Genomic DNA, 15,703 nt, shown 5'->3' on the forward strand with positions numbered 1-15,703 from the left:
ATACAGTGAAAATGAACATTTTCTAAAGTTTACTATGAATAAAATTTTTATTTCATATATTTATATTTTTTCAAAAAATAGAAAATGTAGATGTCTCTTAAGCCTTTTAGAAGGGGTATTTTTTTCCAATCTTTGAACCATATTCTCATATTATATGAGATATCTCTTAAAGATCTATTGATATATTCATTTTGTAAAAATAAATACTGAAAATTTACAACTCAAAATATTATCTTAATTTTAAAATCAAAACATAAGATTTACATTTAAGTAATTTTCAAAATAGGAAAGGTACCAAAATAAAAATTGAGATCAAGATTTTTAAATATTTAAATCCAAATGCAAAATTTGATTCGACTTCTTTGAATCAGAATTACAACAAAGGAAGTTTAAATATTATGTAAGCAAAATAATGCTATAAATGATCATAAAAATTTCTTATCAGAATATTGAAAAGTCATCTCACAACAGAGGATACTGCCTGTTGTGAGTTGTAATAGCAGAACTGAAAAAAAGAAATTTGAATGGGACCATAGAATAAGAACTAAATTAAACCTTTTCATGTTCAAAAAATGAATTTTGAACTTTTGCAATAATGATTTTTTAAGAAGCAATATCAAAAGATATATAATGATTTCTTTTTTTTATTACAATTATTTTTACTGTGAATTTTAATAACAGATATAGCAAATAAAAATACATTTTTTATTTCTGTAAAAACATTAGGAGTCCTTTGACATTCCACTATTTAATAATCTACAAAATGGCATTTCTAAGGGCGGTTATAAATTAAAGCTATTCATATGGAAAAAAAATTCATCCAAAACATCAAAACAATAAGCATAGAGGAGATTATAGATGTTTGCCAAATTCACTTATGTATCAAAATAAACATTTGTGAAAATAATGATATTGTTTAGGTAACTGAGTTTTGCAGGTAAAATAATGAAACTGTCTCTGAAATGATATCATAGCTATTTTTTTTTATTACTATATCGGATAATGTCATGCCAAGGATAATGCAATCAGGCATTTATCAGTCAAATGTTAATATTTTTTTTCTTAAAATATCACGATAGATGAAATAATGTAAATGTACCACATTTATTCAACAGAAAGTTAAATAAAAAGTCTGATGGATGAAAAAAATTTCTTTAGTGTGAAAAGCTATTGTTTTTACAGAATAATTTTTAGAGATTTACAGATTGCTAATATAATATAGGCCTGGCAAATTATTGAGTCATACACAATAACAAATATTTTTTTTTAATTATTGAATTAAAAAAATGTATTTAAATCTTAAAAATGACTGCATATATTCGAATTGAATTTAAGACATGTTCAATATGCTTAACATCTATGGCTTTATGATACAAACTAAGAGCAAAATTTTGAAAACTTTCTGGAATGTCAAGTCATTGGAGCTTTCAATGACCTCCTAAATGGTCGTTTTGAATTCAGTGATATTTTAGGGTTTAGTATCGACTTTGTCTTTCATACTACTCCAGAAAAATGAGCCACAAGGAATGAGATCAGAAGAATATAGCGAACAAGTAGTTTCCATTCCAATGGCTTCTGGGTCCTCACAGCCAGAATGCATTCTCGAAAGTTCTTTTCCAGGACTTCAATTACTCTATCAATCAGATAAGGTCGTGCTCTGCCCTATATAAAGCACAAATTTTGAAATCTGTGTCACTTTGAATAATAAGGGGCAAGATATTTTTAAAATTTTGATATATCTTTCATTAATCATTGTACCCTCAATAAATATCGCAATGATTATTCCGCGACTTTATATTACATACCAAACAGTGAGCCATTTCAGTAAGGAGACTTCTTGCCCATGAAATGAGAAATTTTGATCCCCCAAATATGTCCTTTCTACTTACTAAGTACTCATCCAAATGAAAGTGGACGTCGTGGTTAAATCTTGTTTCAAACCACCAAATCAAACCATCTTGTTTGTTAATCATATTGACAAAAATATTGGTTAAATAATCCCTGATTAATAGCAATGGGACTCAATAGCGTGTTGAATTTTGTAAAGAAACAGCAGCAAGTCTAGAACAACAATACGTTGCAAAGTCTCCTGCTTGATTCAGCCTTGTTGTGCAGCTCATCTGATTGATATTCTTGGGCTATTTTGAAACATAATTCGTGCTTTTTTGATATTTTCAGGCGCTTTCACACTTCAGCAATGACTGATATTGCCAAGACCTGTCATTACAAACACTACAAGTTCTCTGGAACTTTTTAATTACATTATTGATTGTTATAACAGACTGGTTTCTTCAGCTTTTACTTTTTAAAATTCCTTTGAGTTGCAATTGGGCTGTTATCCATTGTTTTTGAAAAGTTCTTCATGACTTAAAATCTTTTGTTTCAACACAAGTCTAATTAGATATTGTTTGTTTTCCTTTTCTAAATATCATCAAGTTGAGTTGTTCTTTTTTATGTTGAAATAGTAATTTTTTCAGTAGTAGTAAGCCATCACTTCATTCCACTTTTCAATATTATTAGTCAGATAATAAGCCTTGATGATCAATATATGCTCAGAAATTCCATATTTTGTTATTTGCAACAAATAAATAACAATAACAGTGTAATAATAATGTTAAAAAAAATTCCAACAAGCCCTGCATTCAACTATCACGTTTTAATTGAATCTCACTAATGGTTCAGAAGTTATCAAATTTTCTTTCTCTGTAGCTCAATAATTATTACTTTACATATATGGAAGTTTAATTAAGAATAAAGTATTCTTAATTAAACTGTTAACCCAAGCCTTGTAATCTCCATAAAAATTAGCATCAAAAAAAAAACTTTACCAATTTCTATTAACAAAAAGATGACAGAACTTTAACGAGCTAATGTTTTTACCAATTTGCTGAGCTTTTACTTTTGAGTTAGCCAATTTTTTATGAATAAACATAGCATTAATTTATTATATGATATTCTCAATTATTTGATTACAAGACAAAGAAAAAAATTAATGTTAAAAATAATCCATCACAAATCTATATATAACAGAATGCAGAAAACAGAATGCCAAACTTAGCCTTCGTATCTAATAAATGAATTGTGCAAAAACTGCTACAATGTGCATTTATATTAAGAATACTCTGTTAATAACATGTCTATTAACGTACTGATTAAATAAAAAATTTGCTGAAATGGAAGGTCAAACTGATCAGCTATTAAAAGAACAAAGAACAGACTTAATAGTGTGCATAACCACCAGAATTTTAGAATATCTAAATCCAACATTGTTTGCACTGGTAAAATTAAAAATATATAATAATCTGAAGCTATTCCTGTGTACTGTTTCATTTTATTAATTTGAAGTTTAGCACTATACCCATATATCTAAAGCAAAAATTTATGCTTTCCATTCACTCCTTAAAATAAATAAATCAAGGCAATAAAATTTAATCCATCTTACTGAAATAAATGGAATTTATTCGTGATATCTGAATAAGTAAAATCAGTTTTCATTCATTAAATAATGTACAAGTAAGCTACAACTCAACAACAAGAACATTCTCAAACTCATTTAAAATAAATATTCACACAATTTACAGCCAAAACAAAATGCAAAAAAAGAGTTTTTTTCACACATTTAAAATAAATTCAAAGTAACCACGCTATCCTAAATTAGTTTATATTACAATTTTTAAATAAATCTTGTAAAATTTAAATCAATGAATGACTTTTAATAAAAAGAAATGTCCGTATTCAAGAAAAAAAAAATGTAGTAATTAATCTTTAGTTTATTAGTTATATATTATTAGTTTGTGATGATGATATAGTATGCATATAAACACAGACTTTTAAGCATTACTATTTCTCATTGCATGTGATTTGTCACATAACAGTTTTTCCCTTTAGGTTTTGAAGCATGTGATTTTTATTTAATTTGTCTTAAAATAACAAAGATAATTTTTTTTTTCAAAAAAAATCTATAATTATGTTTGTTTCTTTGGTCAGGAAAAAAACTTTGGTAATTTAATATACTTTTATTTCATTATTCCAATAAATAAAATATATGAAACTTGCCAAAAATTTATTAGATATCTAAGGAATTATTCAAAAGTCATTCTGAAAGAAAATATAACATAACTGATGTAAATATGAATCATTGTGCAAAATAGGAATGGTATTAATTTACCTTTTATCGATATCTTCAGGGGATTCTTCTCGTTCAAAAAACAATAAAGTGTTTTTCTTATTTTGAGTAGTTGTTGGAGATGTAACTAAGAAAAGGGCCTCCTCATCTTTAGTAATATAATCTCCAAAATCTTGATCTTCGAATAAAGATACATCACCTGCAGATATACTTATGATAAATACAGTGTGAAGGATGTTCCCAAACAAACTTTTTTGAAAGAAAAATAAAAAGTGCATTCATTTTAAAAACGGAAGATCACAAATTAAGATTCACTCAAACAATTAAATATAATTAACTACTGATAAAAAATCATATTTATAAAACTAATATTAAAGCACTAACAAATCAGCAGAAATTTAAGAAGTTTCAAAAAGTAAATTTGCATCTCCTAATGTTTTTAAAATTTTGTATTTGAAAATAACAATATTAGGATTTACACATAATTTCCATCAACAATTAATGGCAAAAACTAACCAGGTTTTCTGTCTTTGATAATTATTTCAGAATCATCAACAGTAGGTGCAGGTAATACTTTTTCTTTTCGTTTGGGAGCTTCTGGTTTCTTTACTTCTATTTCCTCTTTACTTTCCTTCACTTTTTCTTCTTGTGATGGAACTGGTGCTTTTTCTCCAGGTATTGAACTAAATAAATTGTCATCTTCTTCAAAGTCATCAAATAAACCTTGAGAAAATTTTCTGAAAACATCAAAAAAAAAAAAAAAAAAAAAAAAAAAAAAAAAAAAATTTAATGAAAAAAAGTTATGTTTACAATACATAAAATACAATCTTAATAAATCAAGAGAAGATACTAACAATCACACTATAATTAGATTTTTAAATATAATAAAAATGCATTGTACAATTGCATAGAACTAAGATATTTTTTTCTTTTTTAATAACATAAAAAATGAAAATAAAAACCTTTACAATGGGACATCTTAAGGAATGAAGGAATGAAAAATATGAGTTAAATATTTTTTTAAAAAAGGCTAAAAAAATGCAGAGTCAAGACTATTTTAACAAAATCAATCATTTTAAAAACATCAATACAGGAGAAACACTTTTTGCTGCAACATTATATCTAAAATATTGGGTTATTCCAATGATGAAGGTTAATCTTAAAACTCTGCATCTGATAAAACATATTGATGGCATTTTTTAAAAATTTATTGAATCGTGTGAGTTTTGAAGCAATTTTGTCAAAAAAAAAAAAAAAAAAAAAAAAAAAAAACAAGCCAAGGCCATTATTTCTATTTAAATAAGATCTATGTAGCATTTAAAATCAAACAGTGACTAATTTGAGCAGTTCAATGAAGCAAAAATATCTTCAGAATAAATTTCAATAAAAAATAAATAACAATTCATAATTTTTTTTCAAAAAATTCCAAAATATTAAGCAAGAGTTAATAACAAGTATTAATGCTTATAAAGGCTGTCACATTTCTTATCAAAATAACAGCAAAATTTTGAATATCCTTGTTGTTGTTATATAGTATTCCTATATTTGATGAAATATAATTTTTAGATAAATTAATAAAACAAGATATTATTCAGACAAAATTATATTTATATGAATTGAATTAACAATGCCTAAAAACTTTGTATTGAAATGCAAAATTTCGTATCAAAATAAAATTTTAAAACATTTTCATTTGCACAAATTTTATTAGATGAAAGAGATAAAAATCTAAATTCTCTTAGATTCAGAGCTATAACATGTCATAATTTTAAATGCAGTTTGCAATAGAGAATTGTGCTTAATGTTAGCAATAGCCAATCAAATATACAAGCTGAGAAATATCACACTCAAAATATATCTGTATCCTTATAAAGGAGTAAAATAAAAAATATAATTTTTACAAACCCTTTAGATTTAGTATTTATCGTTGTTTCCTTTGTATGCTTCACTTCTTCAAAAAGATCCACATTTTTTAATGGTTGTTGTACAGATGGCACTTTTTCAACTGCATTAATTTTCATTTTAGGAAAGACTTCAACCTCATTGACTGTTTCTTTCTTAGAATTATCAAATTCTTCATTTTGTACATCATTTGGTTTATCACAGTTATCTGTTGTTGTTTCAGTTTTAGGAAGAGTAAAAGATGGCAACCTATGAGAATTAATACCTAAAATAACAAATAAAATGAAATAAATATTGAAAAGTGCAAAATATAACTTACAGCATGGTAAATAAAGCAAACAGAAAAAAATAATACATGTTTAAATTCTAAATCTTGTGAAAACAGTAAATAGGTGATTTTACAATTTATTGCTGAGCCACAATTTGAACATATCATGTAAAATATACAGGTATCTCCAAGAATGTCTTTTTAAATATGTAAAACATGATTTGAAATTCGTACATGATATTAATGATTCTGAAACATGGTAAAAAGTTCTTTAATGATTTTCTTATTTTCAAAAAGATAGTCAAACTTTATATAGTATTCAGATACATTGTGCAAGCCATGATGATACCACAGTGTAATGTACCAAACAGGAAGGCAGAAAAAGGAAAGAGAGAGAGACCACAAAACAAAATTCTGAACTTAATAGTTTTTAAAAAAAATGTGAAAAGAGCATTTTGATAGGAAAAATAACAGCCGTGCAAATCAGAAGTTAAAATTATGGTGAAATTGTTAAGAGTAACAAGGAAATAATTTTTAGAGTATAGATTAATTAAAATTTATTACAATTTCCCCCTTCTGTAAGTCTCATATAACAGTGAGATTATTTTAGAATATGTTCTTTGAGTACTCATTTCAAAAAAAATGTGGTCACATGAAACGGAAAGTATTTGTAAATCTTTTCCTAATAGTTCTCAGTTTGAAAAAAGTTCTTGCAATAGTTTTTACAATTTGAAAAAATAATTTCATTTTTTTAAAATTAGAAAAAAGTTTTCATTATTTCCAAAATAAATAAATAAAATGCAAACACTTTAGTTTGAAATTATGCACTAATAATTGATTAAATTATTTTTCACGAATTTATTTTCTGTAAATATTTTTAAAAATTATTTCATTGTATTTAATTATTTGTTTAATCCACAATTGTTTTCTGTAACAATCTGAGGTAAAGAAATTTTTACATTTAAAGGTCTGAGAACAAAGGAAGTCAATATTCTTATTTCTAGAATTATATAAAGTGTTTGTTCACATGCTATTTTTCTTTGTTTAAATTAAATTTTTTAACTTGTAATCTTTCATTTGTTGTAATACTAGATGAATTCACCAAGCTAAATGATGATTTCGGATTACGTTACCCTCAATGAACCTTGTGCCAAATGCGATCAGCATTGTCTTGTAAATGTGCAATTTTAAGCAGTGGCAATATTAGAAGAAAATGACTTTATAGTTAACACTTGAAATGAAGTTTTATCGACACAAAAATAAAATGAAAAATCACATTTCTGATTCTATGCTGCATGATTTACAAGTATTGATAGTATGGTGTCAAATATATGTATAAAATGAACTTTTCTTCTTTGAAAATATTGTGATTGATAATCTTCACTGAACTTACAACAGGAATGTTTTATGCCATACATTTTAGAGATATTAGATTATTAGATGAAGAATAACTCTTCCAGCATTTGAGCATATTCACATTTCTGTCATGACTTCAGGGTCTATTGCTAGGATGATATCCTATCATTGATATCCCACATACGCATACAATTATAAACAGATTGCTTTTTGTGAATATACATGAATTGTTTATAGCTCCAAAATCAATTATTTTAGAATATCCACTGTAATCTATATGTCAAATAACTATGTATCTATATGTCAAATAACATAATTAATTTTATTTCTGTAGATTTTTTAATTAGCAATATTTAAATAATAAAGTTTATCAAATTTTATAAAATTAGCTTTCATGGGAAAATATAAATTAAAATATTTAAAAAAAAATTATTTTTTATCTTGGAATAAATATAAACTAACCTAAATTATTTTTGTTAAAGTAAATCTTTTGCAATTTTTTACTTAGTAGCATATTCTCAAATAAAATGTTGAAAATTCTATACAAACATAATGAACAATTCATAATGATGTAATAAAATATTGAAAACTAAAACATTTGTCTGACATATTTCATCAACCTTGTAAAATAAATGCATACCTATAAAATGTGTAAAAGTAGATGAATGACATATCTCAATATTTTGGGCAATAGCCTTGAAAAACAAATCAAGAGCTTCTACTCTTTCATCATCAGTGTATTTAGAACTTGCTTTAGGAACAGGAGGTAATCCAGCTTTTGGATATCTTTTATTCAATTTATTGTATAAATCTTCTATTTCTCTATAGGCTTTAAAAATCTGCAAAAGCAAGTAAAAAATGATTAATAAAAATGCAAAAAAAAAAAAAAAAATGTTGAATGGAAATAAAACTTTAATAAAATTTTACACAGTCAAATGAAAAAATAAAAGGAATTAAATAAAAGGCTTTTATGTAAATTATGTTTCTCTAACCTTTATTATTTTAAAACGGTGTGGTGATTCTGCTTTTATAAAGATGATGTCGCAGCTTAAGCTGTGTGCTTGTGCCAGCACATTAATCATATGAACCAACCAACAGTATCTTTTTTCTGTGTTCACTATGTTTATACATATACATATTCGCTATATATTACATTAAATAGCAAACAAAAACTTTTTTAATAATTTTTTAAAATAAAAATGCTATTTTTTTATGTTATTGTTGAATTGAATATGTGGACAACATCCATATTGGTGACCATAGAAGCGAATGTACATAATTTCCTGTTTTGAAGTATAATTAAATGGAGTCAACAGAAATTTCTTCAAAATTACAAACCTGACTGTTTAACATTAAGCAACACTTTCTATTGCTCTTACTCAAGGCTTTCAAAATCCTGTAAAAACTTCTCCATCTTCCAAAATTATATGTTATAAAGGAAGAATTTTTTTTTTGTGTACGGCAGTGAAAAGATTTTGAAAATCTGTCGCTTGTTTCAAAAGTTATTAGCAAGTAAAAATCCATCAAAATTCCCATAGACTGTAATAAGAAACACTCTCCAAAAAGCTGGAAAATGCAATAACAAGACTTTATCACTCAAAACCTCTCTGCATCAAATTAAAATAAGATAGAAGCTGCTTCTAAAAAATAGGAAGAATTATAACCATTTTTAAAGTTTTTTCTGGCCCCATTTAATCTTTAACATGAGTCCTATGGAACCTTAAAAGTTGCCTTATAAAGCCAATGTTCACTTTTGATTCAAACCAATGTCATCTACATCTTATGATAATAAAAGAAGTGTTCATACACCCAGCTTTAGAGTCTTGCACTCGTGCATCATGATGCAGTTAAGAAACTCATGCAGGCATTGTATGGACCTTACTGTGACTCAGATGTATTGATAAAACCTTCACAATTGAGAAGAATGGCAAAGAATCTACAATCAGCATTCACCACATGAAGGCTGTGTTCTTCGAAAATTCTCCATTGAGTCCTGGGTTACCTTCAAATTCTATTCCACCATTTTATGTTACCAGATACTCGTTACATCTAATTCCAGTGCTTGCTGCACTACCAGAGGGGAAAGTACTTTCAATAAGATGACATTGCAATTTAAGGCTGTGTGCTCATGCCAGTGGCTTAATCATGTGATGTACAAGCCAAGTGTATTTTTTTCTGTGTCATGAGATTTACACATACGTTTGCTAAATATTCCATCAACTATCAAACAAAATCTTTCTTCTTATTGATTTTTTAATAAAAATGTGTTTTTTTATGCTGTTGCTGATTTGAATATGTGGCACAAATCCTTATGGACAACCCTCCATAAGGATATAAAAATTAATTTTATACAACTATATTTTCAATAGTTTTCCAAGAAAAATGTCAAAAATCTAGTTTAATTTTTTAATGAATTAAAACTGCAAAAGAAATCATTTCAAGGTAAATTTTTCCACCCACTAAAATATATCAATGCCAAATTAGTTGTTCCAAATCAAAGGACCATCTGTCTGTAGAGTACCAATATTCATACATTCTCTTTTATTGTTAGTAGATAAATGTGAAATTTGAATCATTAACAGTATATAGTAATAAAACACTCATAATCAAGATGCATAGCTGCTATTATAGACATACTTACCAGGAAAAGAAATTACAATATATACTTTGAGCAGCAATAAAATTTTGCTTTCATGATTCTAATTACTCCGTAACCATACAGATAATGATGTTCTTACATAATAGAAATTATGCTTTAAACTATCGATAAGACAAGATCTTAAATATACAGACAAAGTGAAAAAGCTATAGTCCATATCAAAATGCCTTGCTAATCATATTATTGAACCACAAGCTTTAACAACGAAAAATATAAATATAGTATTTAGAACACTAGAATGTAGTATTTCTTTGAAAATTATTTAAAACTAGCATAGATGTGGGGAAATGCAGGGAAACCAAAAATAAATAAATAAACTTAACAAATAAAAATAAATGTTTTTTGCCTAGCTATTACATTATTTAAATGCGAACATTTTTTATTATTATTCTCCTGTTATCATGTTAGATTTTTAATCCTAAATAGCTTCCAAAACTTTTGAATTGCAGTTACAATTACCTTTGAAAATAATTAATACTAAAAATTATGAATAATAATGTTTTTCATTAAAAACTTCCAGTACTTACAGTAAAATGTACAACATCACCACTTTTATGCAATCTTGTTTTAAAAATTTCTAATCTTGTGACAACAAAAATTTCATACAAGACAGAAATTCCTCCAAGAGGAGCTTCTTCTTCTTTGAAACGAGGAACAGAAATGTCGATGCCTGTATCCTCATTTTTGATTGATCTGAAATTTAAAAATTCATTCATAATAACAAAAATTAAAATATAACTACTATTTAAAAACATTTAAATTTTTAAAACTTACTTTTAAATTAATTTTATATTTTAAATGCCTTTATAATTTCCTAAATTATTTGTTCTTAACAGAACCTAATTCCCAGGCTTTAAAAAGGTATAGGTCAATAAAAATTTATTCATTAAAATTAAATAAATATAAACATTGAATTTTAATTACATGAAATATGGGATTTCTTTCTTAGAAGAATTTTTAATTTTAATTCAAAGTATCAGATTGGAGAGTAATAATACATTAGCATTTTTCAATTCTTTAAAATTCCTTTAGTTGTTTGATTTTTGTGTGTGTGCATGTGTAAATTGATTCAATTACTATTTTTTTTATAGCCAAAACTAATGGTGAACAGTACTTTAAGGCCCTCCTACACATACAATAAAAATCACAAATACCTTTAGGAATCTTAATACTTAGATTTAATACAAAGAGCAAACAGTATCAAAAATGCTCTGTTTTGACATTCCATTTTAAAGATCTAAATATTTGCAACTATCAATAAATTTTAAAAATCAAAATACATATCCTGTTAAGCCTTTTTCAAATAATAAAAATTAGTTCATACATTTTATTTCTGCATGTATATTATTGAAATTTGAAAAAAAAAGAACCATTCAGAAAATATCATTTAACTCAAGATTTATTAATAAAAATATTGTCATAAATTTGTAATGTTGCTTCCCAGCACAGTTAGTTCCACTGTAGAAAAGACTTTTTTATGATCAGTTCTATTGGATGCTGATTAGATGTCGGATTAGCGACTCCTGTGCTTAATAAATTCAAGAATTTTAGCAATAGAACCAATAGAAGCCGAGATATGCTTAATTGTTCGAGAACCTTCTTCACCCTACTCCAGAAACCATAGAAGGCCACCAGTTCAAGTCAAAGATGATGCATTTGGTATAGAGTTGTATAGCAAGTCAATGGAAATTAGTTGAATCCGCCCATCAAAATGCAGGTGTCGAGTGGAGCTCAAGCGATTGGTGAATTGAACTGTGCACCAAATCTTAAAGTATATTATAAAAGCAACATAGATTTTTTCTTCCTTCTCAGTTCCGTCTGGCTTCTTTGTGTGGCCGTTGTTTACTATTGATTACTACTACTTGTGGGATGGTGTTTGTTGTAAGTGCTGTAGTGTTTTGCTTGTGTACATCTCAGCTGTGTTTCGTATCCGTGCCTTTGTGTAAATAAACATTGTTAATTACTATCGAGACCTGTTAATTGTGCTACACCATACACCCACTACAAGCAAACCCAATTCGCCTCCTCAAGCACCCCAAGTGATTCAATTTTTCAGATTTGTGCATCAATAATTTGTACTTTGCAAAAAAAAAAAAATTATTTTTAAATAATACTGAAATTGTAAAATCCTTACTATAGTGATAAATAATTATTTTGCTACATAATGTTGGGAAACGTGTCTGTTGCACCTACAAAGAATTGCTCATTCTTTAGAATAAACACTATATAAATGTTAACACTAAAGTTTAACAGTTTTTTTTTTCTTCTTTTTTTGGGTCATAAAACCAATGAAATAGTATCAATGTAAGTATATATAGCTATTAAATGATAAATTGCAAACAACAAATATATTACCTTAAAGTTACTGATGGCGTAGTCATTTCAAACTCTTGTCAAAAACTTAATGTATATTTCAAATTTCTATACCATCTAGAAGAGAAGGGAAGAGAAGTTAGTTTTCATATATCCATTTATACTGAATAAATGGCTAATTTAATAATCTCATCTATTTATAAAAATATTTATTGTACTCCCCAAACTTTTTTTTAACAATTTTATTAATAAAATTCAGTAATAAAAGTTTTCACATTAAAGAACCATGCATTGATTTCTTTTTACTTCTTTTTAATCTTTATAACTAATGAAGATGAATGCATGTGTGTCTGTGTATATTGGTGCTCTAAAACCCAAGTCAGCTGACTAACTAAGAACAGAACCTGGTATATATATACATTGGAGAACATGAACATACACATTAGAATTTTTCTTTATCAATTTTTTAAAATTTTAATTGAAAAATTAAGGGAAATAATTTTTTTTGTAACACCTGAAAATATAACAGCACAAAAATAATTTTTACATTATTGTAAATTTTTTTAAAAAAAATCTTTTCAAAGATATATAAATATATTTTACAACAATATATTTCATCATTGAAGGGAAATTCAAATTTTGATTGTTGTTGCAAAAATTTTGTCCAAACCTTTTTCATTGTTGATCAAAATATAAAGATTTTTCAATATTCAATATGTTTCAAGCATAAGGTATGATTTGAATAAAATTTTGTTGTACTTGCATAATTATATTTTACTTTATCTTCAATCATGCAACATAAAAAATCATTTAAATAAAATATAATTCTGATGAAGAATTGCAAAATTTCTATAGTTTAGTAACGTTTTGTAAAGTCTACTCCACTGACTTATAATTCGCTAATACTTGCTATTAAATGTACAGTTTTGACATAATAAAAGTCTATAATGAAGTTCCCATACAGATATTTTCATTTACATAAATAATTAATTAAAAAATGAGAATAAATTTATTTCACTGTAAGTAATTCCAATTCTGGATGTTTTGTTTTTATCTCTAACAATATAGAATGATGTATTGGATATCAATTTAAAAAAATAATTTTTGCATGTCTATAAAATACAAGAATTAATCAGATTTTATCTATTGTTATTAGCAAAAGAAATTTCACAAAAATCAATAAGCAAAGGTAAAATCCACAAAAAAATAATAATTTAAATACTTTTGCCAATATATATATTTTTTATACATATTATGGCAACATTTTCTCAATTTAAAACAAAAATGTTTGTTTAAAATTTTGAAAAAATTGCTTATTCAAAATTTGGACTTTTTGATACATAAGTATATATTTAAAACAACCTCAAACCAACACTCTGAAGCATCATCAAATCACAGCATAGAGTGTGCTATGATTAGTTGGTTTTCTTCACAACTAAGCAAAGAACTTTAAGTAAAAAAATTATTAATAATTTATAATGTAAAATATTATCACTTTCATTCTTAATCAAACTTAATCTTAAAGTTTTTAAAATGATTTTTCCCCTTATAAATCCAATATACGATTTCAGGAAAATAACTTTTAAAAATACTTTATTGATTTATATATTAATAAATTTATTAAAAATAGTTTACATCTTGTATAATATTTAATTGTCTTTCTATTTTCTTTGAAGTCACAAAAGTATTAAATGCACTAGAAAAATTCCAAAACCTTCATAACATATATTACCTAGAAACATTTCTACAAACATGATCCATCTAAATTTAAAATAATCAGCAATCATCTTTATGAATGCCTTGTGTATAATAATTCTTTTGACAGGGTAGAATCGGTAGGGAGACTAATTCTTTTGATAGTTAGTGTTAATCATTATTAGCATTTAGTAACAATATTTATATTATATAAAAATACAGAAGTTAATATCAAAAACATATAATAATTATGTGCAACTTTTATTGTAAATATAATAATGAAAATATTTTTTAAATACTACAAGTTTCTTTGCAAGAAAACTAATAAAAATAATAACCATTAAAACAAATATAATATACAAAACAGATAAGCGATATAACAGTTGAATAAATCGATATTGCAAAATTAAATAATTTTACTACATGTACGAAAAAAAAAAAAAATCACAAATAGCATAATAGCCAAAATTAAAAACGATTTTTTTTTTTTTTTTTTTTTTAAAGAGAGTGCACATGTTTTAATGGTCAAATATATTTCCCCCAAAACTAACTAGTAAATAATATTCGATTCTACATGATATTACCTATTCACTTCTGCAATCAAAATTACGTGATTATTATAAAAAACCTTACATGAAATAATTAAATGCTCCGAATTTAAAATGTTTCTTTTGAGTAAATGTAAATAATTGTTGGTAGAGTAAACTATTTTACATATAACAAAGATAATCTTATTTTTCCCCTGCATTTATTTCTTGGATAGTCTGAATATTTACCAATTTCGATGCTTAAAATCTAGAAAACAATATAACGCCACAAAATTTATCTCAACTAAAGGTCAATGTTGACAATTCACTTGCCGATAAATTTATCAATGATTTGTAATTAGGCAGCAATCTAGAAAAGGGGAGGAGCAGACTGTTTCGGACAGGATGAAGCTAAAAACAAGACAAGACATATACATATAGAAAGTAACTATTCACTTAATGCAAGTTATTAAAATTTTCTTTGGAAACAAACTTCAGAACCAATAAACTTCACACACCAAAATGATTCATCTTCAGTTAAATAATCAAACAACCTCTATTTTCAATCCATATTTGAAACGAAAACCGTCTGCTCAAAAGTAAACTTTAACTGACTTCAGTTCATTTAGATAACCGGAAAAGCCCTTTTTTTTATTTTAACTTTTTAATTATTAATTTTCAACATTTTGCTTGAAAAAAATTTAATTTCTTCTCATTATATTTATGTATTATTTTCCTTATGAATTTATTTTTCTCAAATTTTAAAAAATAGAACAAAGATTTCGATTTATTAGATTCAATCATTTTCAATGCAAAGTTACTTTGTAACTTTCAAACTCACTATTGTATATTCACAA

The 15,703-nt window shown here is 25.9% G+C and overlaps 1 protein-coding gene across 5 annotated transcripts in view; it reads right to left on the reverse strand.

Moving 5' to 3' along the window:
- The window catches only part of LOC129981309 (HCLS1-binding protein 3-like), a 33,066-nt gene extending 17,605 nt beyond the window's left edge, over positions 1 to 15,461 (reverse strand). Inside the window, exons 1-7 of one of the 5 annotated variants that reach the window (XM_056092086.1) lie at positions 15,365 to 15,461; positions 12,667 to 12,741; positions 10,839 to 11,004; positions 8,293 to 8,491; positions 6,032 to 6,293; positions 4,643 to 4,863; positions 4,169 to 4,325 (exon numbers count right to left, since the gene is read on the reverse strand). In XM_056092086.1, the coding sequence (XP_055948061.1) occupies positions 4,169 to 4,325; positions 4,643 to 4,863; positions 6,032 to 6,293; positions 8,293 to 8,491; positions 10,839 to 11,004; positions 12,667 to 12,692 (1,031 nt within the window). In that variant the 5' untranslated portion in view covers positions 12,693 to 12,741; positions 15,365 to 15,461. The other 4 variants (XM_056092091.1, XM_056092090.1, XM_056092087.1 and 1 more) reach the window with 4 other exon arrangements.
- Between the last annotated feature and the right edge of the window lie 242 nt (positions 15,462 to 15,703).

The sequence above is a fragment of the Argiope bruennichi genome, chromosome 8 (genome assembly GCF_947563725.1).
Source record: "Argiope bruennichi chromosome 8, qqArgBrue1.1, whole genome shotgun sequence".
Taxonomy (NCBI): Eukaryota; Metazoa; Arthropoda; class Arachnida; order Araneae; family Araneidae; genus Argiope; species Argiope bruennichi.